Source organism: Kryptolebias marmoratus, unplaced genomic scaffold, assembly GCF_001649575.2.
Source record: "Kryptolebias marmoratus isolate JLee-2015 unplaced genomic scaffold, ASM164957v2 Scaffold41, whole genome shotgun sequence".
Classification (NCBI taxonomy): Eukaryota; Metazoa; Chordata; class Actinopteri; order Cyprinodontiformes; family Rivulidae; genus Kryptolebias; species Kryptolebias marmoratus.
This window is the reverse complement of record NW_023665775.1, coordinates 24673-48029: the sequence shown is the minus strand read 5'-3', so window position 1 is coordinate 48029 and position 23357 is coordinate 24673. Positions and strand designations below refer to the sequence as shown.

Sequence of the window (23357 nt, the reverse complement as noted above, 5' to 3'; positions counted from 1 at the left end):
ATCAGCAACAGGGAGGCAGGGAGAGAGAGGGAGGCAGGGAGGGAGGCAGGCAGGGAGGGAGGCAGGGAGGGAGGCAGGCAGGGAGGGAGGCAGGGAGGGAGGGAGGGAGGCAGGGAGAGAGAGGGAGGCAGGGAGGGAGGCAGGAAGACACAGAGAGGGACATGGAGACAGACAGGAAGTTGTACATCAGTGTCAGCAGGTGATCCAGTTTAACCCCTCCCCTCCTGGCTCTCCTCAGACAGCCCCTACGCTCTGATCGTCAGGAGGTACCTGTCTCTGCTCGATGCTGCCATCGAGCTGGAGTACCAGGACTACACCGGACCTCGCCTGCAGGATGCCCACAAGGTGCTGATGTTTGACCACGCCCTCACAGCGGACGAGGTCAACCGCAAGTACAGGTAACGCCTGCAGACAGGTGAGACAGATCCAGCAGGACACAGGTCCACGAAGAGTTCCAAGAGTTGAATTATGGTAAAGAACTTAAAGACGGGGTTCTACTTCCATGTTCTCTCTTTAAATCAAACTAAATTAAAGATTGGTCTAAAAGGTTTTAGGTTTTCTCCTTAAATTAGATTAAGATTCGAAGAATACCAGGAAATCAAGTTAAAGAAAACCTTTATTTAGCTTAAAGTTTATTCATGTGAAACAGCTTATGTCCCTTTCACACGGACCCTAACGGTGCCGGCTCCACTCTACTTGTCTCGCTTTGCGTGCATTTACATCTGCATTTTTTCGAGGCCGGTCCCTGCTTTGGAGTAGGGCCAGCCGGGCCGGCCCTGCTTCGTGGGCGGAGCAAGCTTAGCTCCTGTTCACTCATTGGTCGTGGGTGTGGTCTGATGCAAACGTAAAGAGTGAAGAAAACAACGGTAGACAATTTTGGAACAGTATCGAAGTAATAGGACTATAAACAACGGCGTTAGCTTACCCAGCAACATTTATGCTGTCTGTCCCCCAGCTGAAGGTGCTGTAAAGCCTAAAATCTCCAGCGGCTAACAGCTGTCCTACTCCACGCAACAATCTCAGGTTCCAGAGCATTTCTTCCACTGCGCCTCTCTTCCTGAAGTCTCAGGAGAATCCCCAGAAGTTTAAAAAACAGCAACAACACAGGGCCAACGCTGTCCATAGCGCTTCCGTTGTTTACACAACGTGCGCTAAGTTTCGATAGCGACGCGGCCCCGCCCCCCGCAACACGAGGAGGCGTTCCTCTGCTACCAACCAAACTGGCCGGTGCATACTTTATTGAGCCGAGTAGAGCCGAGCCGAGTAGAGCCGGACTTCTGAATTAGAGCCGGTGTAAAAGAGGCTTTAAACAACCCTTTAATCTGAGATAACTTTAAAATATTTAAAGAATCACTTTAAATAAAACCAAACATTTAACTAAATGTCGGGTTCTGACGGGTTCTGAAGGGTTCTGACTGGTTCTGACGGGTTCTGTGGTATCAGTTATAAAGGTCTGGTGGCCGAGGCTCTGAGGCAGCTGGTGGGAGAACAGAACTACAAACAGGACGAGGTTCTGGCCCCGGGATACTACACAGGTACTACACAGTACCACACAGTACCACACAGGTACTACACAGTACCACACAGGTACTACACAGTACCACACAGTACTACACAGTACCACAGAGTACCACACAGGTACCACACAGGTACCACACGGTACCACTGTCTCTAAACCTTGTTCCGGTTGTCTCTGCAGACTTCGTTCTCTGGTTGGACGGTTCTGGTCGGGTTCTGCCCATCAGGTCCGGAGCAGGTTTGCCGATGAATGTTGTTCCTCCATCTTGTGTTACCATGGCGACTGAGCCGAACGAGGATGCTGTTGCCACGGTGACCTCAGCGCTGCAGAAGCTGTCTCCGTTCGCAGCGCTGGAGGACAGTGCCGAGCCGTCGGGTCAGGGAGACGAGGAAGTGGGCGGGGCCTCAGAAGCCCAGTCTTTCCGGCCCCACCACATGTGCAGCGCAGCAGGGGCCACAGCAGCCTCCGGCCTCCCTCGGACCGGGACCAATGGCGGGCCCCTGGACTTTGAACCGTACTACAGTCCTGCAGCAGAGTTCTACACGGGCCTGGCCAAGGAGCACTCTCTGGAGAGTCAGGACAGCTCCACGCTTAGCAGCTCCCCCTCTGATGGGCCGCCTCCACCCGGGGCCCCGGAGCCCACAGGCGCGGCGGCCCCAGACTCTCTCTTCCAGTTTTCTATTGGGAAGATCCTGGAGGACGAGGGGACTGCAGGGAACTCCAGGGTTCAGGGGTCGGACTGCGAGTTGCCAGGGTTCTACGAAGGAGCGGCCTATGCGGAAGGGTCCTGCACCGACAGGGGACCCCCGACCCCCTCCCAGCTCCTCCCTCCTGACCAAGCTGACCCAGAAACCCTGCTAGAGCCAAGACAGATCCAGAGGTCAGTCTACTTTAAGTCCAACAGGTTCTGGGGTCCCGACAGAACCGGGCCACAGCTGTAATCCTGTTGTTCTGTCTGCAGGGTCATTATGTCCGTCAACGACAAGTGGCACTACTGTCACAACTCTGAGGTTCTGGTTGGGTCCCGGGCCATGAGGGACCGACACCTGAGGCTGCTGGGATACATCATCCTGCAGGTCAGTCCACCGGTCTAGAAGCAGACCCCCACACAGAACCACATTCTTGATCCCCTGGGTCCAAACATTTACTGATGGTGAACATGGTCGGACCCAGCCGGGTTCTGGTCCGAGTTGGTGCACATGTCATGTGACGTGCTTCCTCTCTTGTCCCCTCTCAGCTGCCGTACCATGAGCTGGAGAAGCTGAACGGCATCGAGGAGGTGAAGCAGTACCTGCACCAGAAGCTGCTGGAGGTCCCACTATGACCGTGTGTGTGTGTGCGGGGGTGTGTGTGTGTGTGTGTGCAGCCGCCTGTCGGCACTCAGAAGCTCAGGGGGAACTGTGACCAAACTGTGACCCACGTTAACCAGATTGGACTCAGTTTCCCATCAGGCCGTGCAGCAGGTGTCTGCAGGTGTGGATGATGAGTCATTTTTGATTGGGCGGGGGGAGGGGCCTGTTTTATAACATGTGGTAACCTAGTAAAGAAATCGCATGAGGGCAGGTTTTTTTAAGCATGTGCCAAAGGCTGGAGGAAGGCGGTGGAAGCCGGGGTCAAAGGTTAGATTATTTATTTGTGTAACAGGTGATGCACACAGTTTGATTATATTCTATAAATGTGTATAAAAGCTGAAACCAACAAATTTGACTCAGAGTTTTTTTTTTTACCTGGGTCCTGATTCTTTAAGGTGTCGTCATCTTAATATCACAACAGAAAACTAGACAGGAAGTGAGAAAAAGTGCATTTATTTTGTTTCTGTGGAGCCTCAACTCTGACTCCTCCCTCAGAGGAAACTAACCAACAGGCTCCGCCCCTTGACTGTCAAACTGTACAAGCCCCACTCTCAAAACTCTGACCGGAAAAAATAACTTCTGAAACATCCATCATAAAAACAAACGCTTGATAAAAAAAACACCACTCAGGTAACAAAACACTCCATCAAGCTCCGCCTACTTCACGTCTCACTGCCTCTATGACTGGCAGATGAGTAGGCGTGGCCTGCACAGCCTGTCCTCTTCAATAAGAGGGTGGAGCTAATCTGAGTCCAAATCACTGGATTCCTCAGAGGATGACTGATCTTCATCCTCCTCCTCGTCATTCTGAGGACAGAAAACAGGAAGTGGTTTCAGGAGACGGGTTCAATATAAGGAAACTGTTCCAAATCATTGCTCACCTCGTCTTCATCCTCACTGTCTGTGCTTCCTGATGTCTCGTCATCTTCATCAGAGTCCGTTGATTCGCTCTTGTCCTCGTCTGAATCAGACATGTCCTGCTGGGGGACAGACAGACGAACGCAGCGTCACAACCTGCAGCCCGACCGACCACACTCAAAGCGGCGTTGTTACCTTGGCGCGATACGCCATCGCCCTCTTGCCCACGCTGACCCCGGGGGTGACTGCTCTCGATCCGGACACTTTCGCCTTGGCGGTCACGCAGACTTTAGTGACGGGGCTGCTGCGGGCTTTCGTGGTGCTGCGACGTTTCTGACAAACAAAACCGTTCTTAGATACGTTACAGCGTGAGTCCAGAGTCCAGGCTGAGCTGCACTTACTGAGGAGGAAAACTCCTTGTAGACGGCCCGGTCCTGCGGAGACAGCGACTGAGGACAAGAAGACACGTGTTAGGACGAGTGAGGACAGACATCCAGCTGAGTAAGTAAAGGTCACAGCTCACCTTCACCCAGTCTTCCAGCTCAGCCTTGTACTCCACCTGCTGCTCCTCCACCAGCTTCTTGTACTTGTCCTTCTGACTCTGGCTCAGCTTCTGCCAGCGTTTACCGATCTCCACCATCCGCTCCTTCAGGCTGAAGTGGTTCAGTTCTCCATTGGTCAGGAGCTCCTGGGAGAACATCTGATACCCGCTCCTATTGGACAAACACACTGAACCTTTAAAACAGGCGGAGTTAAACACGTGTAACACTGAGGGGGTACTCACACCGGGGGCTTCTTTGGTTCGCCGTCAAACTTAGGCTTCCTCTGACCGGCAGCAGGCGTCCTTATCTCAAACAGCTCCCTCTGCAGGACAGCCAGAGTCAGTGCAACATGTCACAACTCATACAGAACACAGAGGGGCGGGGCCAAGACAAGCGCAATGAGTCAGAGGTCAAAGGGAGGAGTTACAGAAGGGGGGGTTACAGACTACTCTGTTAGTCATTATTCGATAACTATGAGGGTGGGGGCGTGGCTCACTGACCACGGGTCGGTACTGAACCTCGTAACGCTTCTGGTCCTCTGCTGCTTTCTTTATCCAGGGAATCTTCTCCTTCTTCTCCATGGACTTCCAGGCCGCCTCCATGGCCGCCTGCGCCTTCCGGCGGTCGCTCTGAGACAGGAGTCACATGACCAGAACCAGGTTGGAAACTGAGTCGACAAGAAGCTGGGGGGGGGCTTTTATTGGCAAAGGAGCTCACTCTGTATTTAGCCAGGTAGTCTCCAATCACGCTGTGCTGCCACATCTCCTCAGCTGTTTTTGGCGTCTCGGGAAGCTTTGCTGTCTTCGTCCCGTCCCGTTTGTCTTTGGGCTGTCCAGCTTGCACCCAGGGCTCTGGCTCCGCCTCCCGGCAGCGCTCCTGTGATCATTAGATTCAGTGAGGAACAGTTGAAGTGGAACCACAGAGCACAGAGACAGTAGAAGAAGAATACAGCTGGACCTTTACTGATGGAGACTTGGCTCTGTGTGGGCTAGAGGCCACGCCCACATTCAATTTGGCACCACCCATTTTCTCCTCTGACAGGACTCTGTCTCGCTCCTCTCCTGGAAGACTCTGAAGCACAAAGAGGTTTCAGACGAACAGGAAACGGTTTCCTGGTTGTTGATGAAGAAAATGAGCTCACCTCCAGGAACCGCTGCAGGTCCACGTCATACTGCTTCTTCTTCTGCCAAGAGAAGGTGGTGTAAGAGAGCAGCCGGCAGAGAGACGCTGATCCCGTGTCGTCAAGTTACCCACCTGCTCGCAGCGTTTCTGGAACATGTCCTTCTCCTTCTGCGTCAGCATCTTCCACTGCTTGCTGCAGAGCACCATGCGCTCCGTGCTCGGGACGTCCTTCATGTTGACCATCAGCTCGGCGCAGTACAGCGAGTATCCGTTACTGCCAACGACAGGGTCAGAACTCACGGGTCACCTACACTAACTGCTGGCATCCCACAAGGTTTCATTCTTGGTTGACCTTAATCCCTTCAGGGAAGATTCTGGAACCATTAACCATGTTAACTGCTTTCTGCGGTCATGTCTGCCCAGTCAGGTGAGGACCAAACACTGACATCATCTTACAAACAATTACTGTAAAATCACTATTATCTTCAAAGTTTTGTTGTGTTGTCTTCTATAAAGGGCCTCAGACAGCCAGTCTTCTGCAGGTAGAGTCCAACAGTTATTGTCTCACAGTGTCTTAAAGTCTGTGTCCTTTGTCATTTCCTTTATACAGGTTAGTCTCATTGCAAGAGAGACCTTATGCACAAATAAAACAATAGAGTCAATAAAAGACAGTAACATACAAGGACTTGTTAATGAATGTGTCCCAGTGTAAAAGTCTACAAATGTGTAACGATGAGAGGTGTACTGCCTGGGATGACTCGAAGCTCTGAGGCTGGAAACAGCTGGAAACAGCTGGCAGAGTCTACATAATCTATGAAAACCTAAAAGGTGGCAGAAACCAGCTGGTGTGGGGCACAAAATAAAACAGAAGGGACATTTTTCCTGTTTTGTCTTACTGACATTTAGCATCAGCCGAGTTATAAAAGCTGCGGCTGAAAGCAAAAACAGACTGAGTGCTTAAAGACGAGCAGCCATCTTTGCACGGCAGTAAATAACAATTATCTGCATAGAAGGGCACAGATGCATCAGTGACAATACAACCAAGGTTATGGATATAAATAGTAAAGAGCGTTGGTCCTAAAATTGGTCTTGGAGATTTCCAGGTGACTTGCACATTTAAAAGCCACCCCACAGAACTCCTGTGGCTGACAGCTTCCAAAGCTTCAGACAGATTTATAAACACGGCAGCACGAGGCCTTTAACATTGTTTAGGGCTTTCAATGCGGCAGCCACTCTGCTCCTTTAAAGAAAAAACAGACTGACAAAGGGACTATAAGTGGGCCTTCAGCTGTTAGATTCATGTTTTAAGTATTTTAGCTCTAACACAAAGCTCTGAAATGATCCTGTACCTGTTCTTTGATTCTGTGGTTGAAAACGTTTTCCTTCCCATCCAGGTAACTTTGTGTGGAGTTCTAAGCTTTAAGCTGCTTGAGATGCTCCACTTATGTAACTGCAGATTAATTTCACTTTCCTCCCAACGGAAAGTCATTAGGGTTAACAGATATTTTGGCCACATGCATGAAGGTGTGAATTAGAGTGAAAATGGCTGCATCAGGCACTGTAGGAGTTCAGGGCTCTCTTTTCCACTTCGCCTTTGAGGGACCAACACCGAGCCGTCGGTTCAGGAATGTAGAGGACAGCTGGGTCAGAACCCACATGACGGAAGTAGAAGTCTTCAGCAGACACATCAACTCTGTTGACAACAACATCAAGTTCTCCAGAGAAGATGCTGACGACAACAAGCTGCCTTCGTTGGACTGTCTGGTTCACATGGACAGAGAGGACAGCAGGAAACCGACCCACACGGATCAGAACCTTCTGAACCATCCTCATCCCTGATGTTGCTGCAGAACCTGAGGAACTCTGAGGGACTTCCTCCAAACACAACATCCAGGTCCATGTCAGACCCAACAGGACTCTGAGACAGAGGCTGGTCCATCCTGAGGACCTGGAGGACAGTCCATCCTGAGGACACAGAGGTCGGTCCATCCTGAGGACAGAGGCTGGTCCATCCTGAGGACAGAGGTCGGTCCATCCTGAGGACACAGAGACTGGTCCATCCTGAGGACACAGAGGTCGGTCCATCCTGAGGACGCAGAGGCCTGTCCGTCCTGAGGACACAGACTGAGCGGTGTGGTGTCTGCAGCTCAGTCCTCCATATTGGAGAAACAAACAGCTTCTCCACAGACACATGGCTCAACCCAGGAGAGCAGATCTTCAGGACTCAGCTGAGCTCCTGCTCCTCAAGGAGAAGGGACACTCTTTGGAGGACCACAGTGTTCAGATGTTGGACAGAGAGGGGGGTGAAGGAAGACATCTACGTCAGAAGAGAGACACCAACTTTAAACAGAGGAGGTCTCAGATTTCAGCTTTCTAAGACCTCCAACATGAAGCCTGATCTCCAGTCAGTTTCACTCTAATCAACACCTTCATTCAGGTGACAAACATCTCTCTGTCAGGAACACAGAGACCCTAATGACCCTCAGGAGGGAGGGGAGGGAGATTAATCTGCATGTGAGTTTAACTGCATAAATGGAGCATCTTCTGCAGTTTAAAGCTTGGAACTCCACACTGTCCAGGTTTAAAATGAGAAAGCTCCCCGGGTGGGAGGAGAAATGTCCACAAATACAGAAGTCCAGTTGTTTTGTTTGATGTGTGTGTGTGTGTGTGGGGGGGGGGGGCTGCCACATCCTGGATGGCTGAGAATCCTCACCAGAATATGTTTAATGCTGTAGGATCACCACCTTTCAACATGGTCCTACAGCCAGTCAGTGTCCTTGTCAGTTTTGTAAAGTTGGTCTTGCACAGTCAGTTGGTGTAGCACAGGTGGTCTCATTCAGACTGTCTCATTCAGACTGTCTCATTCAGACTGTCTCATTCAGACTGTCTCAGACAGACAGATTTTTGCACTTAATGTTGGTGTTCTGAAGACTCACGGTGGAGGTTTGGTTGGCCGTCCATCAAACTTGTCCTTCAGCTGTCTCTCAGCCTTGGTGAGGACGGAGCGAATGTGATCGTCTGAGTTGACATCTGGGTGGGCTTCATGATATGCTCTCATACTGTCCTACAACACAGAGTCCAACAATCAGACCCTGGACACACATGGAGGATCACAGGAGACACTAGACACCAGCCAGCCTCCTGTGTGTCCCCCTGGAGGTTGGTCAGGATCAGATGGTCTTCTGTGATGGGGGAGGGTGTCAGTTCTGGTACCTCATAGTCTTTCTGTAGCTCCAGGGCCTTGCTGATCCACTTCAGCCTCCTTTTATCGGACAGTTGGGACCACTGTCTTCTCAGGGCCTCCTTCAGCTCCTTCTGACTCACCTGCACAGAACATAGAACCAGGACTTTCAGAACAACAGGGAACAGGATTTCCCATGATACCATTGGTGCAGACGGTCAGGGGAGAACAGGGACAGGATCCAGCCCGTGTTGTGCACCTCTGGATGCAGCTTCATGTACGTCTTCTTCTCATGGTTGTACCACAGTTGTTGGGGGGTTTTGGGTTTTTCGGGCAGGTCTGACTTCTTCCTCTCCTCGATCAGCTCCGGATGCTCCTCCCTGCAGGTCGGCTGACATTAGCCTAGCCACATACTAATACAGCTGTACACAGACTGTTAATGGGTCAGAACCATGTCACTTACTTGAACCGAGCCATGTTCTTCTCGAACTCTTCCTTCTCCCGCTGGAACTCAGAGATGTACTTTTGCTGCAGGAAAAAAAGCAAACCCTTCTGTTGACAGGATGTTGTGAGATGTGCTCAGAAGGTCCGGGTGCTGGTGCTGGTTCTGGTTCTAACCTTCTTTTTATCCGGCAGCTCCTTGTACTTCTTGGACAGAATCTTGGTCAGGTCTAGGTTGCTCATCTCCGGGTGGATTTTGGCATATTTGGCTCGTTTCTCCATGAAGAAGCGAAAGTATGGAGTCAGAGGTTTTTTTGGGAAGTCTGGGTGGGTCTGGATAGTTCAAAGGTCAAAGGTCATCAGGTTGTTTAAAACAGCACTTCAGGAGAGCGCTGGTCCAGCAGATCCAGAACCAGTAGAGTCTCAGAACATCTCACCTTCAGTTTCTTGCCTTTGTATGGATTCTTCACAAACTCGATGGCGTCCACAATGAGTTCTGTCATCGTTCTGTATTTCCGAACCTGGACAACAAAACCAGAACTTTAAAAACTGGGACCGCAGAAGGTTCTGCGAGTAAACCGGGCCGGATCATGTGACTGCCTCTGTACCTCACAGGAGACTTTCTGCCATTTCTGGCGGCACATGTCTCCGGTGAATCCTCCGAAACCAACTTTGTCCCAGTCAAAGTGCGACTCTGTGGTTTTATACTTCATGGCGTCGCCTTCAGGCAGAAGAGTCCGGATCCGGTCTAATAGGGTCAGACAGTCCTCCTTACTCCACTCATCTACACACAGGTGAGACAGTCAGGTGAGTTGGGTGAGACAGACAGGTGAGACGGAGACACTTCACAGCTCTGGTGGTTACCTGCTTCACCTTTGATCCTGGAGTTCATGGCTGAGGAGACACTGCTGCTGCCGTTCATCCTGCAGCCCCTCACTGCTTCACAAACACAGGTGTGACACTGGGAATTAGACGCTTCACACCTGCTGATCACAGGCGATCAACCCCCTGAAACAGGTCTGGCTCCCTGCGGGTCTGGACTTTGGACTGGTCCCTACAGGTCCCGGTTCTGAACACGGAGGGCAGCAGAGAGCAGCACCAGCTGACGGACCGAAGCTATGCGGGCCGTCCCGTTCCCAGTGGTTCTGGAGGCGGTTCTGGCCGTGCAGCCCGACCCGGGACTTGGTGAGGAGAGAAGCGGGCCTTCGGCCTGCAGCTGCCCGGTAATGGCGGCCTTCCTCCGGCAGGAGTCAGCACGGAGCTCCCGCTGTCTGCAGGCCGAACCGCGACCCGAACGGCTGCTCGTTTGTTGTTGTTGTTTGGATTAAAATGTTATTTTATTTTTCATTTAAACATCAAAGGGATTTTAACCACCGATCAGCCGCGCGCTCCGACACGTGGAGCCGATAATCGCATTGTTTATTAAAAAACGATGAAAAACCGTCACATGTTGGCTTTTCGCAGATTTAAATAATTCAACTTAATCTGGTATTTGAGGGGTTAGAGGCGGATTATCAAGCCTGGATTGTTCCGGTTCTGACCGGGGCAAATGGTCGCTGCTGCCCGAGAAGCCTTCACTGCAAAGCCGCCATGAATGTTCGGAGGACTCGGGGACAAACGAGCAGAAAAAACACATAAATCTGTTTAAAATCAGAACCAACTGCTTACCTGCTGGTTCCGATACGAGCCTAGATGGTTAAAGAACACCAACGAGCTGGTTCGGGTAAGTTCTGAGCTTTCAGACGGTGTCTTTTTCAGCTGTAAACCCCGGGGAGTCGGGTCGAAACGGATCCGACAAAAGGAGCGTCTAGTCCGGTATGAAACTCCGCCCAGCGCCGCAGGGGGAGGAACTCCGGGGGAAAACATGAGGACAAAGGCGGAGGATGAAACCAGAGACAGCGGCTCGAACAGCAGCCAAACTCCCGCTGATCCGGACCCGTTCGACACTTCCCACTGAAACCCAGAGCCGACCTCCGGGTCCGGGTCTACATCCTCAGCCGGACTGGGACCCGGTGTGTCAGCCGGAGACTGGAGGGCGGCGGGCCGGCTGCTCCGGGCCCCAGGAGGAGCCACCGGAGGCCGGGAGGCGAGTGCCGGTGTCACGGAGCCTCATCTGCAGAGAGGGAACACCGAGCCCCGGGTCCGGGATCCTGCAGACCGGGGTGGGGTTTGTGTGTGTAGTAATAAATAAAATTGATTAAAACCAGAAAAATAAAGTCGGGCTTTATTTTCTTTTATTTTAAAACTCCGAACTGAATCAATCAGCTGATCAGGAACCGGATTAGGGTAATGGATCAGGTCTAACCCGGTCAGGGGGACCACCTGAGGGTCCTGACCTGGTTCTGGTTCAGAGGCTGAGGAGGGTCCAAAGGAAAACCTGCAGGAGGACTTAAGTACTACCCCCTGCTGGTCCGGATGGAGCTAAAACCCCAAACCAGGTCTTAGGGGGTCATCAAACTCAAAGAAGAAAAAAATCTTTTAATTAAAAAAATAAAAGCAGCTGATTCCAAATGTTCGGCTCAGAGAGAAATGAGCTGAAAATACTTTTTATTTTAAATTAATCAACTACAGATAAATGCTGAGGAACTGTTGCTTCATCAGCAAAAAAAAAAAAAAAAATCACCCATTCCTCACCTGGACACCGGTCCTGATTCTGACTGATTTCGGTACTTTGTTCGGTACTGTTTCGCTGAAACCGCAAAGCTGACCCTGACCAGCAGGGGGCAGTGTGACGTCATTCCCATCGGAAGTGCAGAAGAAGAAGCTGCTGAACGGCAGTCTGAGCAGATTAGCCTGTTAGCCTGGAAGCTAACGTTCTGTGATATGAAGGTTCTGTTGTAAACGGTGAGTTCCGGTTCGGATCCATGAGTTCTGGTCCGGTCTGGGTTTCCTCTGACTCTCTCTCCGGAACCCAGACTGATCCGGATCAGGTGCTGTTAGCTTTAGCTTAGCCTGAGCTGACTTCCGGTGTTAGCTGCGGGGTTAGCCGTCTGCTTGAGCTGAAAACAGCTGGTCAGAATTCTGCAGGTGTTTGTTTCGAGCTTTTTAACTTCCGGTCAGTGTTTGACAGAGAGACTGGAGATAAATGACAAACGAACAAAACAACAGAAAATAAACGTTTTTAACTTCCTTTGAGCGTTTCACACAGGTTAAAATTAAACAACAAACAAGCAAAACAACAGGCGTTTGAGGAAAGAGGTTTGAAACTCTGGCTGTCTAAATTGTCTACTCTTTACCAGTCGGTGTCCTACATGGTGGGTCGGCCATTTTGCTGTACTGTTGGAAATGTAAACTAATTTTTCATTCACTGTAATGTGTCCTAGAGACTTGTGAAAGTACAGACCTGTTTCTACGTCGGTGGAAGTAGACCATAATGCACTGCGGTTGAGCCGACACAGCTGGCTAATTGAGGATCATGCTGTGATTATCTGAATCTGAAGAGTCCAGGCCTGTATTCTGTGTTTCTGTGCAGACTGTGAGTCCTCAGCACATAATTCTGAAGTACGCTGCATTCAAGGACCGCTGGAAATACAGAAACTCCCATCTGTCCCCTAAAGAGTTACTACTCTTACTGTGTACTCAGTGACAGCTCAGAATTTAAATTAACTTCGACTGTTTTTAATAACATTTATATTGACTCAAATAATTAAAGACATTAAATCAGCTATAATTTCTCTAAAAGAACTGATCAGGTGAAATCTGTTTTCAGGAAGATGGTTGAAACAAGATTTTCTGAACAATAAACTGACCTTTAAGCTCCGCCTCTTTTTACAGGTTGTAATTTAAGCTTTTTGCCTATATACAGGTGTAAATGAAACTAAGCTCCACCCACTGTACAGGTTCTAATTTAAGCTCCGCCCCTATATGCAGGTGTTTTTTGTGGGCGATGGCTCTGATCGAAGGTGTTGGAGATGAGGTGACGCTGCTCTTCAGCTCCCTCCTGCTGCTGATGGTGCTCCTGCTCGCCTGGATCTCCACCCGCACATCTGAACCCCCAGAACACCTGTTCAGCGCCTCCACAAGTTCCGCCCCCTCAGATAGGAACGCCTCTGCACACCATGACAGCCCCTCAGACTCCTCTTCTTCGGCTACTAGCTTTGTGAGTGATGGTTCGCCATCAGAAGCTCCGCCCACTGATGCCTCCCCTCAGGTAGGAGAGTCTGAGGGAGGAGGCGTGAGGAGCCGAGGAGCAGGAGAACCTGCATCGTCTCAGAGGAACATGGTGGTCCGGCTGAAGTTCCTCAACGACACGGAGAGAACGGCTCAGGTTAAACCGCAGGACACCATCGGATACATCAAACGGTAAGTACTACACCATCCTACGCAGGTACTACAGAGTAGTCCTTAGTACTACTGAGAACTACTTCACAGTACTTGAGTACTACCAAATTCTACACGGTACTTCACAATCCTACCCAGGTACTACAGGGTACTACACTGTACCAGAGAGTGTTAATGATCTGCGTCAGTCAGAGTTCTGTGGAACTGACCCGATCCAGCCCTCATGTGTCTGTATGTTCTTCTGCTTTTTCAGAACCTACTTCGCGGGCCAGGAGCAGCAGGTCCGGCTCATCTATCAGGGTCAGCTGCTGCAGGACGACGCCCGAACCCTGGCGTCCCTGAACCTGGCCCATAACTGTGTCCTGCACTGCCACATCTCTCAGCACGCTGCTCGGGTGGCGGCGGGGGGAGCGCGGCCCGCCGACCAGGTCCAGGTGGCGCTGAATGTGGGCAGCCTAATGGTACCGCTGCTGGTTCTGATGCTGTCCGTGCTGTGGTACTGTCAGATCCAGTACCGGCAGTTCTTCACCGCCCCCGCCACCGCCTCACTGGTTGGCATCACCATCTTCTTCAGTCTGGTAGCCTTTGGAGTCTACCGTCGCTAGGTGCTCTCTGATTGGCCGTTTCTGCAGACAGCTGTTATCTGCTCTCTGATTGGCCGCTGCTGCGGACAGCTGCTAGCTGCTTATTGGACAGGGAGTGTAGTATGTGTCTGTTGCCATGGAGATCCTGATGTAAACAAGGACTTTATTTTTTTAGTTTCTTATCATTGTGCCTCTTTCACTGCAAGGGTCTGTGTGGACGCAGCACACCTGTCCACACCTGTCCAACTCTGTCTTACACCCATCTGTCTGTCTGTCTGTCTGAAGGGGAGAAAGTTTTCTTTGAATTTCGACTTTTGAAGAAACTAATAAAAGATTAATTTATAGTTCTGCATCGGTTTCTATTTCTGATCTTCATCTTTCTCAAACTGATCCACAGTTAGTTTATTTATTCAGGAATGATCACAGAGGTGTTAGAATCAGAATCCAGACTGACCTGAGATCAGTCTGAAGAACAACCGATAAAATATTCAGAACCATCATGCAACACAAACACAGCAGGACTCCAGCAGAACATCTTCAGAGGCTGTTATCACCTTCAACACTGGAAACAGAAAAACACAAGTCCTGGATCAGTCCTGGATTAGTCCTGGATCAGTCCTGGATTAGTCCTGGATTAGTCCTGGATTAATCCTGGATTAGTCCTGGATCAGTCCTGGATTAGTCCTGGATTAGTCCTGGATTAATCCTGGATTAGTCCTGGATCAGTCCTGGATTAATCCTGGATCAGTCCTAGATTAGTCCTAGATTAGTCCTAGATTAGTCCTAGATTAGTCCTAGATTAGTCCTGGATTAATCCTGGATTAGTCTTGGATTAGTCCCGGACCAGTCCCGGATCAGTCCCGGACCAGTCCCGGATCAGTCCTGGACCACTACATCTGAAGGTGGTGTGGGTTCATGGGAATCTGCCCCATGTGATGTGATGTCACAGTGATGTCACTACCTTCAGCTGTGCAGCCAGGTGTTCAGGTAACTCGACTCCAGCAGCTTCTAGCAGCAGGATGGTTTCCATCAGAGGGAAGGAGGAGGACATTTCATCGTCATCTCCTACAGGTTGGATTTCCTGCTGCAGACTGAACACGAACACAACCATAAATCTGCAGACTGAACAAAATGTAAAAACAGTCCTGGATCAGTACCCGTCAGTTTACCTGCTCTCAGGTGATTTTACCTTTTGCTGGCGGACTCCAGCAGGAAGTCGGTGTACATGTGTTTCCAGTCCAGGATAACTGACAGCAGGGAGGCTGTGAAGGGTCGAAGGTCAACCTGCAGCCAGCCATGCAGGATAATGACATCATCCAGGTAAGTCACCTCTGAGCTCAGGGTATGCAGCACCTGGATCTGAAGAAAAAACCTGTTAGCTGGTGCTGCTTATCTGCAGCTGCCAGGTGCAGACAGGTGTGTCACCTCTCTCTGGAAGTCCCTCAGGGTGGGTGGAGTCTTTTCAAGCTCCAGGTCTTCAGGTCCAAGTTGCTTGCTGTAGGTCAGAAACTCCTGAAACACTGCCTTCCTGTCACTCTGCCACAGGTGAGAGTACCTGTCCAGCTCAGCCCTTAGAAACTCTGCCTCCTCCTTCACCTGCAGCAGTTTATGCATCACTTCCTGTTCCAGCTCACACAGCTCCAGGTTCTGCTGCAGGACGTCCTGACGCGCAGGTAAGGAGAGACAGGTATGAAGCCTCCGACTGGGCTCTCAGTGTGATGTCACAGTGATGTCAGCCTCACCTGGTAGTTACCCTGGCAACGTGCAGAGATCCTGGGTGGCAGACTGGCTACTGTGTAAACCTGTTCTATGATGCTTTTCAGGAAGGCTGTCAGGTCGTCCTCCACCGTCGGCTCAAACACACTTCCTGTTTCCTGCAGCTGGAGACTGATGGCCAACAGCGGGGTGCCGCGGGTCTGCACACGGAGAACACACAGAGAACACAGAGAGAACAGAGAGAACACACAGAGAACANATGCCACCGGCTCTTCCATCAGCATCCTGCGGGACTCGCAGTTTTCTGGGATCCTGCTGGGGGTCTGATCTGATGGGACCAGGACCAAGGGCCCGGCTCAGCAGTCTGGATCATAAAAACTGAGAACCCTGCCTGGAACCACACAGGTTACATTTTGACCCGAGCCTGAGGATCAGACTGGAAACCCAGAGACCGGTACCGATCTGAAACCAGGAGGATTTAAGGGGGACAGAACCCCCTCATTCATTCAATCTGATCATGTTTCGAGGTTTCTCAGGTTCTTTCCAGAGGGAATTCATTTCTTATCAGTTCAGAGAAGAAAGTCTGGACCTGAAGTGGACCGGGTTCACCTGCAGAGACCGGTTCTTTCAGATTTAAGCCTTATGTCATAAACAACTTGTTCTTATTCATAAACAATAAAATCTTTGCATTTTCTGTTGATTTTTCTTCCTGATTGTCTCAAAACCACTCAGGGAAAGTAAAGTATGAGCTGAAGTGAACGTTCCTCTGTCTTGGACCAGAACCAGAACCAGAACCAGAACATGTAACCCAACATCAACATCAGAGGCCTGGAGTAGGAACACTTCTAACAAACAGCTCTCCGTGGAGCTGACTCCTCCCCCCAAAACACGCCTGCTCATGTGTCTGAGCGTGCACGGAGCCGTGCGCGGAGCCGTGCACGGAGCAGCCCTCGGTGCGGCGGAGCGGCGCCTCGTTCTGGGATGATGTCACTTTGGGGCCGCAGAGGCTTTGAACAAAGAACAGTTTGTGTTTCAGACTCTGATCCTGGAAGGAAAACGGTCGGAGAAGCCTGACTCCAGCTGCAGCTCTCAGGTTTACCTGGAGCAGCTGACAGCTGATTGGCTGCAAAACAAGAACAGGTGAGACATGTCGTGAAATAGGTCAGAACGCAACATTTTTACTGGTGTGCAGAACTTGTCTCTGATTGGCTGCTGCACTCTGTTCTTCATGTTCTTTAACCAGCCATAACATTATGACCAGGTAGAGAAAGCAACAGCTCATTTTGTGACAGCAAACATGTTTTTATTTTCACATTGATAGAAATGTTGGAACATTTACAGTTTCTTTCAGAACACATCAACAACAGGTCCAACAGAACTCAGTTCTGTTCGACGTGGATCAGAAGACTCTCACACCTGTCCAGGTGTTAGGAGGTAGAAAGGCTCCACCCACTCACACCTGTTTTCTGGGACAGTTTGTTGACATCATGGAGCCTCTTCTTGATACCTTTGGTGACATCACCTTAGCCCGTGACATCACAGGAGTTCGGGTCATCGCAGGTGATCTGGGTATGACTTTTAACCAGCTATTCTGCGGAGTGGGCGTGGTTTGTGTTGGCCCCGCCCTCTCGGGCTCCACCCAGACTGTGTTGCGACCGTACAGCCTCCTCTCGTACAGCAGCAGCTGCTCCCAGAAACCGGCGTTTAGACAGATGAAGGGCCGGCTCTTCTGGACCCAGCGGTGAGCCTGGCACAGTGTCACGCCCCTGAAGCGCATCAGGTACGCCATGACCAGCGCCGGAGAACGGCTCAGCCCGGCGGCGCAGTGGACCAGCGTGCCACCTGCGTGGTTTCCATGGATACGCTCAGCCACCCGGTCGAAGTGTTCTCCGAGACGAGCGCTGGGAAGGTCGCAGACGGGAACACGCACACACTCCACGCCGGGGTAGGCGGGACAAGCGTGACTCAGCGTGGCGTTAACGATCAGGGTGATGCCTTTCTGGGACATCAGAGCAGCGTTGAAGGGGGCGTCTGCCCCGCTGAGGAACAGGGTTGGCGTGACCTGAGACAGCAACATCTGACTGGCTTCAAGAAGCTTTTGAGCCTCAGCTTCAGGTCCAACGGACTGAAAACAGCTGATGGAACAAACAAAAACACAATTTACAACCTGAGGAAAAAAATAATCAGGAAATACCTGATGAAGAAACTTTAAAGGGACGATGCAGTGATTGCTGGTAGCCTAGCTTAGAAAACAATCTGGAAATGAAGGGGAACCGTTGGCCTTGCTTGGGATAAGGACTGAAGGTATAGCAAACAGCGTAGCTTAGCATAAAGGCATGGAACAGACTGAAACTGTTAGCATAGCATAAAGGCATGGAACAGACTGAATCTTTTAGCGTAGCTTAGCATAAAGGCTGTGACAAAATGCATCACGGGTTATGACGGGTTCAGATCAGTCATCTGATTCAGTCTGAAATGAATCCATCCTGATCAGAACTTCTGGTTCTGCTCACCAGAACCAGAAGTTCTGACGCCCAGCGTGTTTGAAGTGATCCGGACGTTTACCTGCTGCCTTCTCCTCAGATCTCTGCTGTGAATGAGAGTCAGGAACCATAGATGGTCCGGTACCGGCAGCTGGTCTCACCAGGGTTAAATTTAGTCCGGCAGCTGAGAACAGAGCAGCAGAACCAAACCTTCTGACAGAAACAGAAGAGGAAAACTCCAACTTCTAATTTGATTTTGTGTCAGGAAAACAGATTTTTTTTTGTCCTTTACTTAATGATAAAAAAATAAATGTTAGGCTTTTGTTTAATGATGAAAATTAAAACTTGATTAAATATTAGTTTGTTTTTCTTTTTGGTAAAATTAAGTTGTAAAATAAATTTCTTATTAGGTAAATATTAGTTCATTTGTCAGCTAATTATTCAATCATTAAATTAAAACCTCTTATTTATTTAACTATTAAATCTCTAAATAATCAGACCAAAACCTGTATGTAGATATTAATGAATTCGTGTGATTCATTAAACTTGTATCAAATAAAATATCGATCTCTGAATCGCACAGGCTTGACTTCCGGCCGGATATAAGGCAGCGCCATATAAGGGCAGGGCAGCCTCACGGGACCGGAAGTTGATGAGGAAAACAACCGGACCAAAATGGCGGAGCTGAACCGGCAGCTTCAGGAGTACTTGTCTCAGTCCAAAGGTGGCGGAACTAAGACCTTTTCTCCGTCCAGCTCCAGCACCGCGGTGGACCTGGGAGAACCGGAGCCGGTACCTGGGAGCTGGTTCGGTCGATGGTCCAGTCCGTGGTCCGGTCAGAGCTCTTCTGGCGGAAGCAGCGGCTTCTCTTGGCCTTGGTCGGCCGAACCGGACCCGTGCCTGCCGGGCGTGAGCCGGCGGCAGCGGCTGGTTCTGTTCGGGGTGTTCGTCTCGTTCTCCGGCCTGTGTTTCGGACTCTCGGCGCTCTACGCGCCGCTGCTGCTGCTCTACGCCCGGAAGTTCGCGCTGCTCTGGTCTCTGGGATCCACGTTCGCCATCGCGGCGGCGGCGGTGCTGCGGGGGCCCAGTAAGCTGCTCTCCGGCCTGCCCACCTCCCCCGCGGCCGCCGTGTACCTGTGCGCCCTGGTGGGGACCCTGTACGCGGCTCTCAGCCTCCAGAGCACCGTGCTGACGGCGCTGGGAGCCGGCCTGCAGGTCGCGGTGATCCTGGGCTCCGTGGTGTCGCTGCTGCCCGGGGGCAGCGCCGGGATCCGCCTCATGGGGGGCATGCTGGCGTCCGCCATCAAAAGGACCGTCACCGGCAAGACCCTGCCGATATGACCGGGAGGCGGGACCTGAGGCCCGGGGGGGTCACAGACTGAGGCCCGTGGAGGTCCTCCGGGACCGCAAACATTTAATAAAAACTGAACCGTCTGGTTCCTCTCAATCAGCTGTTTTAACCTGCAGGTCTGGTTCTGGTTCTGATGAAGATAACAAACCTGGGGGTGGGGATCGGTTCTGAAAGTTCTGGGCTTTTCTCAGTGGTTCTTGTTCTGTTTTAACTAATTGAACATTAAATTTGTGTGATTTTCACTCGTCTGTCATTTCTAACGTGGACCGGGTCCGTCTGGTGGGTCAGAACCTCTGATCAGTCTGGGATCCATCCTTGTTTACCTGTCCACAGGGTTAAAGGGATAGTTCAGCTGTTAGTATCTTACCTGCTGTAGATGGCCTGAGATGAGCAGTCAGAACCGGACCAAAGTGGATCGCTTAAAGAACTTCCAAAGTTCACAATAATTACTGTAAACTCTTTATTCATAACTTTAGTATAAATAAAACTTATTTTTTTCATAAACAGATGAATGGGAGCGAGGCTGAGGCATCACTTTCTCGTGACAGCAGCAGCTAGCTGTAGCACCTCTATCATTACTGTAATGTTTGATTAAACTTGTTTTCAGAGGAAAGTGTTGATACTCACCTGTTTCCTATATTTGGGCCAATCAGAAGCAGCGGAGTCCTGACTTCCTGTTTGTGGGTAATGTGACGCTAAGAAGGAATATGGAAACGCGGTACCGAGTTCTGGTGAGAACTGACAGTTTGAAGCGTGAATCTTTATTGTTCCCTCGGTGAAAACACAAACACATAGAAATCTGTTACAAAAAGCTGCAGCTGAGCTGCAATAAAACAAACAGCCACCACGAGTCTCTACAGTATTTTACACACGCCTCCTCCACCTGTCCGCTCAGGTGTGCAGCACCGCTCCCACCACAGAACGTGTCACATGACCGACAGTCAGTCTGGAGGATTTCGGGACCTGTTCTCAGGGCTGTGGAGGCGATCACAGGAAACGAGGATTATGGGAGGTTTTTATTGGTTCTGAGGGCTACCGGCCCCGCCCACCACCTCTCGGTGCTCCTCTGGGTGGAGGTCCTCCTCGCCACGAGCCCGGTCCTGGACCTCCTCCGGGACCCCAGCCGCCCCGCCCACCTCGACCAGATGGAGGGTAACCGCCATCATCCCTCTGAGGAAGACGACCTGCGGAGAGCCGAGAGAAAAACAGTAACAGGAGCAGCCTGAAAAGTAAGCCTCAAACAGGTGGACCCAGCGACTCCGGGGCTGTAGAGCTGAGGGTTTTTACAACACAAGTTGGGACTCTTAAGTTGTTTTGAAGAGAAAAGTTGAGCAGATTAATAATGGAAGTCTATGGGAGCTGAGTGTCTGCAGAGACAACAGACAAAAAGGTTTACGTTATCACGTAGAATTTGTACACGTATTGAAAAAGATGGCGGAGGTTTTATAACTCTTATACACAGCTCTATACTGTGATGTCATGTGACCTTTGACCCTGTCAGCTAAAATATCCATTATAAACTCAGGAAAAGGTCAAAAACTGTGATTTTACCAAAGCAGTAAAACAACAATAATTGGGTGATGTTTTCCCTTTGGTGTTTCTAACTGAACGCAGCACCTTAGGTGGGTGTCTTTTCTGGTTGCCCTGGTAACTCAAAAGAGGACTGATGGATAAAGATGTTTGGTGTGTTTCTGTGCGCGGTCACCTCCGTCGGCTCCGGCCGGCTCGCGCTCTCGAGGGTCTCCTCCTGTTCCCGGCCCGTCCTGCCATGGACGCTTCCGGGGGGGCAGAGACGCCATGTCCATACCCTGCAGAGACGAAGGACGCTCACGACCACCCGGAGACGAGCTGTCGTCCCGGTAACCGTCATGACCTGAGGACAGGAAGAGACGCACCGTCAGAATAAGAGACATATTGCTACATTGCGGCACAGAAGCCTGATTTAAAAACAAACAAACAAACATTTGCAGTAAGTTTTGTTTTTTATTTCCCAGATGTAGTTCTTCAAACCGTCCACAAGATGGAGCTGTATGTTTCTAATCATAAGTGTTTTCCTGTTTACATTTTCTTTAGTTTTGTTTGGAGTTTAGACCTCATTCAGGACAGCTTTTGGTATTTTTAAAACTTTATTTCTTCTGTCTGATCTCAATGAAAGGAATAAAGATGAAAAGATTTCTGCTCGTTGAAAGTTTACTTCATTCTTCTTCCATCTAAAAGCTTCGTTCAAACTTTAAAACTAGACAATGAACATTTTGTGGATTTTGGGTTTTTAACTTATTTAACTGTCCTTCAACTCAGTTTTTTTTTAACTTTGATTTAAATTCAGCAGTTATTCAGCATTCACACCATATTCTCACAAAAATGCTTTTATTTTAGTTTGATGTATTTTTATCCAACAGGTGTGAAGCCCCACCCCTACAGGAAAAGCGGTTTAGGTAGCCCCACCCCCTCACCTCCTCTCGGAGGACCTCCCCCTCGCTGGGGCCTCCCACGACCCCCGGTGTCCCAGCCTCGGCCCATTTCCTCCACGCCATCAAAACCTTCTTCCTGGCCTCCATACTCATCAGGGTAGCTCCGCCCTCCAGGTCGACTGGGCCCGCCTCCTCGAAACCTGGAACAGAGTCCAATCAGGTCAGAACCAGACTCAGGTAAAACTGTCCCACTGCAGACCTAGGTGTCTCACCTGTCCTCTCGCCGTCCTCTGAACTCCGCCCCACTGAAGCGCTCGTCGGGGCCCCAGTTTCCTCCGCCCCCTCTGTGACTTCCTCTGTGACCTCCACCTTGGAATCCTGGACCGGGTCCTGGTCCTGGTCTCCAGCCATCCTCTCCTCGAGTATGGAAGTCCTGTCCCCCGTCAAAGTCTTGTGGGCCCCGCCGTCCTTGCTGGTTCTCTCCCCAGTAAGAACCTGAACCCTTGTCAGGACCTCCAGGACCCTGTCGGTCAGGAGGACCCATGTGGTGGTTGGGCGGTGGCCCCCGAGGGTCTTATGGACAAAAACAGGAAGAATTAAAGATCTAAAACACACTCCTGAGGCCCCCGAAGAGAGGAGCAAAGAGGCAGGGCCTAGGACGGTTTCCTGGGGGAACCCTGAAGAGCCTACCTTTGCTGTTGGGCCCCTGTGGGCCCATCCCGTGCATCATGGGCCCTGAGTTCTGACTCTGCAGAGAACAGAACACAGTTAGTCCACCTGAAACCACGTGGCAGGACCTGATCCTGGACCAGTACACTCAACTCACCTGGTGCTGCATGTATGGTGGCCCCTGCATGTTACCTGGGGGTCCCTGCATTCCACCAGGGGGCCCATGCATCCCTCCAGGGGGCCCCTGCATGTTGCCCATCCCATAATTGTTAGGCATGTTGCCGTGTGTCCTTGGTGGGGGCCCCATCATCCCTCCCTGCATTTGGCCCTGAGGCCCCATCATGTTTCCTTGAGGTGGCATCATTCCTCCCTGAGGTGGGGGTCCTTGAGGGTCTCTTGGACCCATTCCTCGAGGAGGGGGCCCCATCATCCCACCAGGGGGGCCCTGCATTCCTCTGTGTCCCATACCATGAGGGCCCTGAGGACCCACGTTTCTCGGAGGGCCGGGATGTCTCTGTGGTTCTTGCATGTCTGATGGTCCCATCATGCCCTGAGGGGGGCCCTGATGAGGCGGGGGGCCCATCTGTCCAGGCTGCATGAAAGACGACTGCATCCCTGCAGGGCCCATGATGGGCCCCATGCTGCCGGGCATCTGCTGAGGAGGCATGCTGGGAGCAAATCCCTGCGGTCCAGAAGGCCCGGGTCCCCCGGGACCTCCGGGGCCTGGGAATGGAGGCATGGAGCCCGGTCCCTGTGGGGGCCCCATGTTCCCGTCGGAGTTCATCTGGTTCATCTTCATCTGCTGCGGACACAGAACCAGAACCAGAACCAGGTCAGCACCACTGCT

The 23357-nt window shown here is 51.0% G+C and overlaps 7 protein-coding genes across 15 annotated transcripts in view; 3 read left to right on the top strand and 4 right to left on the bottom strand.

Moving 5' to 3' along the window:
* fastk (Fas-activated serine/threonine kinase) overlaps positions 1 to 3221 on the top strand; it is an 8193-nt gene extending 4972 nt beyond the window's left edge. The window contains exons 7-11 of the mRNA XM_017403733.3: positions 239 to 398; positions 1444 to 1535; positions 1700 to 2399; positions 2481 to 2595; positions 2757 to 3221. Of these exons, the coding sequence (XP_017259222.1) occupies positions 239 to 398; positions 1444 to 1535; positions 1700 to 2399; positions 2481 to 2595; positions 2757 to 2843 (1154 nt within the window). The 3' untranslated portion in view covers positions 2844 to 3221. The remainder of the gene's footprint in view (positions 1 to 238; positions 399 to 1443; positions 1536 to 1699; positions 2400 to 2480; positions 2596 to 2756) is intronic.
* An 87-nt stretch (positions 3222 to 3308) lies between these two features.
* Positions 3309 to 11152, bottom strand: ubtfl (upstream binding transcription factor, like). 8 transcript variants are annotated; one of them, XM_025003160.2, is made up of 20 exons: positions 10684 to 11150; positions 9889 to 9954; positions 9624 to 9799; positions 9453 to 9536; positions 9193 to 9348; positions 9038 to 9102; positions 8834 to 8954; positions 8607 to 8717; positions 8330 to 8457; positions 5526 to 5667; positions 5413 to 5454; positions 5229 to 5342; positions 4989 to 5147; positions 4772 to 4900; positions 4514 to 4593; positions 4253 to 4442; positions 4131 to 4178; positions 3925 to 4062; positions 3753 to 3851; positions 3309 to 3678 (listed from the first exon to the last, which is right to left on the bottom strand). In XM_025003160.2, exons 2-20 carry the CDS (start codon positions 9935 to 9937, stop codon positions 3613 to 3615), a joined length of 2097 nt encoding a protein of 698 aa, XP_024858928.1. In that variant the 5' UTR covers positions 9938 to 9954; positions 10684 to 11150; the 3' UTR covers positions 3309 to 3612. The 8 variants fall into 8 exon arrangements, with proteins under 8 accessions (XP_024858928.1, XP_017259228.1, XP_017259224.1 ...); XM_017403739.3 differs by having other exon boundaries at positions 9889 to 9951; positions 10684 to 11149; XM_017403735.3 differs by having other exon boundaries at positions 9880 to 9954; positions 10684 to 11148.
* A 595-nt stretch (positions 11153 to 11747) lies between these two features.
* tmub1 (transmembrane and ubiquitin-like domain containing 1) lies at positions 11748 to 14224 on the top strand. 2 transcript variants are annotated; one of them, XM_017403742.3, is made up of 3 exons: positions 11748 to 11859; positions 12886 to 13317; positions 13550 to 14224. In XM_017403742.3, the coding sequence occupies exons 2-3, from the start codon at positions 12902 to 12904 to the stop codon at positions 13899 to 13901; spliced, it is 768 nt and encodes a 255-aa protein (XP_017259231.1). In that variant the 5' UTR covers positions 11748 to 11859; positions 12886 to 12901; the 3' UTR covers positions 13902 to 14224. The 2 variants fall into 2 exon arrangements, with proteins under 2 accessions (XP_017259231.1, XP_024858929.1); XM_025003161.2 differs by lacking the exon at positions 11748 to 11859 and adding an exon at positions 11892 to 12789.
* Positions 12906 to 15848, bottom strand: LOC108228220 (dynein heavy chain 17, axonemal-like). Its single transcript, XM_017403730.3, has 5 exons — positions 15623 to 15848; positions 15306 to 15542; positions 15070 to 15239; positions 14842 to 14971; positions 12906 to 14442 (listed from the first exon to the last, which is right to left on the bottom strand). The coding sequence occupies exons 2-5, from the start codon at positions 15492 to 15494 to the stop codon at positions 14437 to 14439; spliced, it is 495 nt and encodes a 164-aa protein (XP_017259219.2). The 5' UTR covers positions 15495 to 15542; positions 15623 to 15848; the 3' UTR covers positions 12906 to 14436.
* Positions 15849 to 16729: 881 nt separating this feature from the next.
* Positions 16730 to 18421, bottom strand: si:ch1073-184j22.2 (dual specificity protein phosphatase 18). The gene is made up of 2 exons (XM_017403744.3): positions 18162 to 18421; positions 16730 to 17731 (listed from the first exon to the last, which is right to left on the bottom strand). The coding sequence occupies exon 2, from the start codon at positions 17671 to 17673 to the stop codon at positions 17050 to 17052; it is 624 nt and encodes a 207-aa protein (XP_017259233.1). The 5' UTR covers positions 17674 to 17731; positions 18162 to 18421; the 3' UTR covers positions 16730 to 17049.
* A 315-nt stretch (positions 18422 to 18736) lies between these two features.
* sft2d3 (SFT2 domain containing 3) lies at positions 18737 to 19672 on the top strand. The gene has a single exon (XM_017403743.3). The coding sequence runs from the start codon at positions 18755 to 18757 to the stop codon at positions 19418 to 19420; it is 666 nt and encodes a 221-aa protein (XP_017259232.1). The 5' UTR covers positions 18737 to 18754; the 3' UTR covers positions 19421 to 19672.
* A 497-nt stretch (positions 19673 to 20169) lies between these two features.
* wdr33 (WD repeat domain 33) overlaps positions 20170 to 23357 on the bottom strand; it is a gene marked incomplete in the record, with an annotated part of 21955 nt that continues 18767 nt past the window's right edge. The window contains 6 exon segments of the mRNA XM_037974417.1: positions 20170 to 20614; positions 21136 to 21303; positions 21884 to 22041; positions 22114 to 22414; positions 22532 to 22589; positions 22668 to 23312. Coding sequence (XP_037830345.1) covers positions 20463 to 20614; positions 21136 to 21303; positions 21884 to 22041; positions 22114 to 22414; positions 22532 to 22589; positions 22668 to 23312 — 1482 coding nt within the window.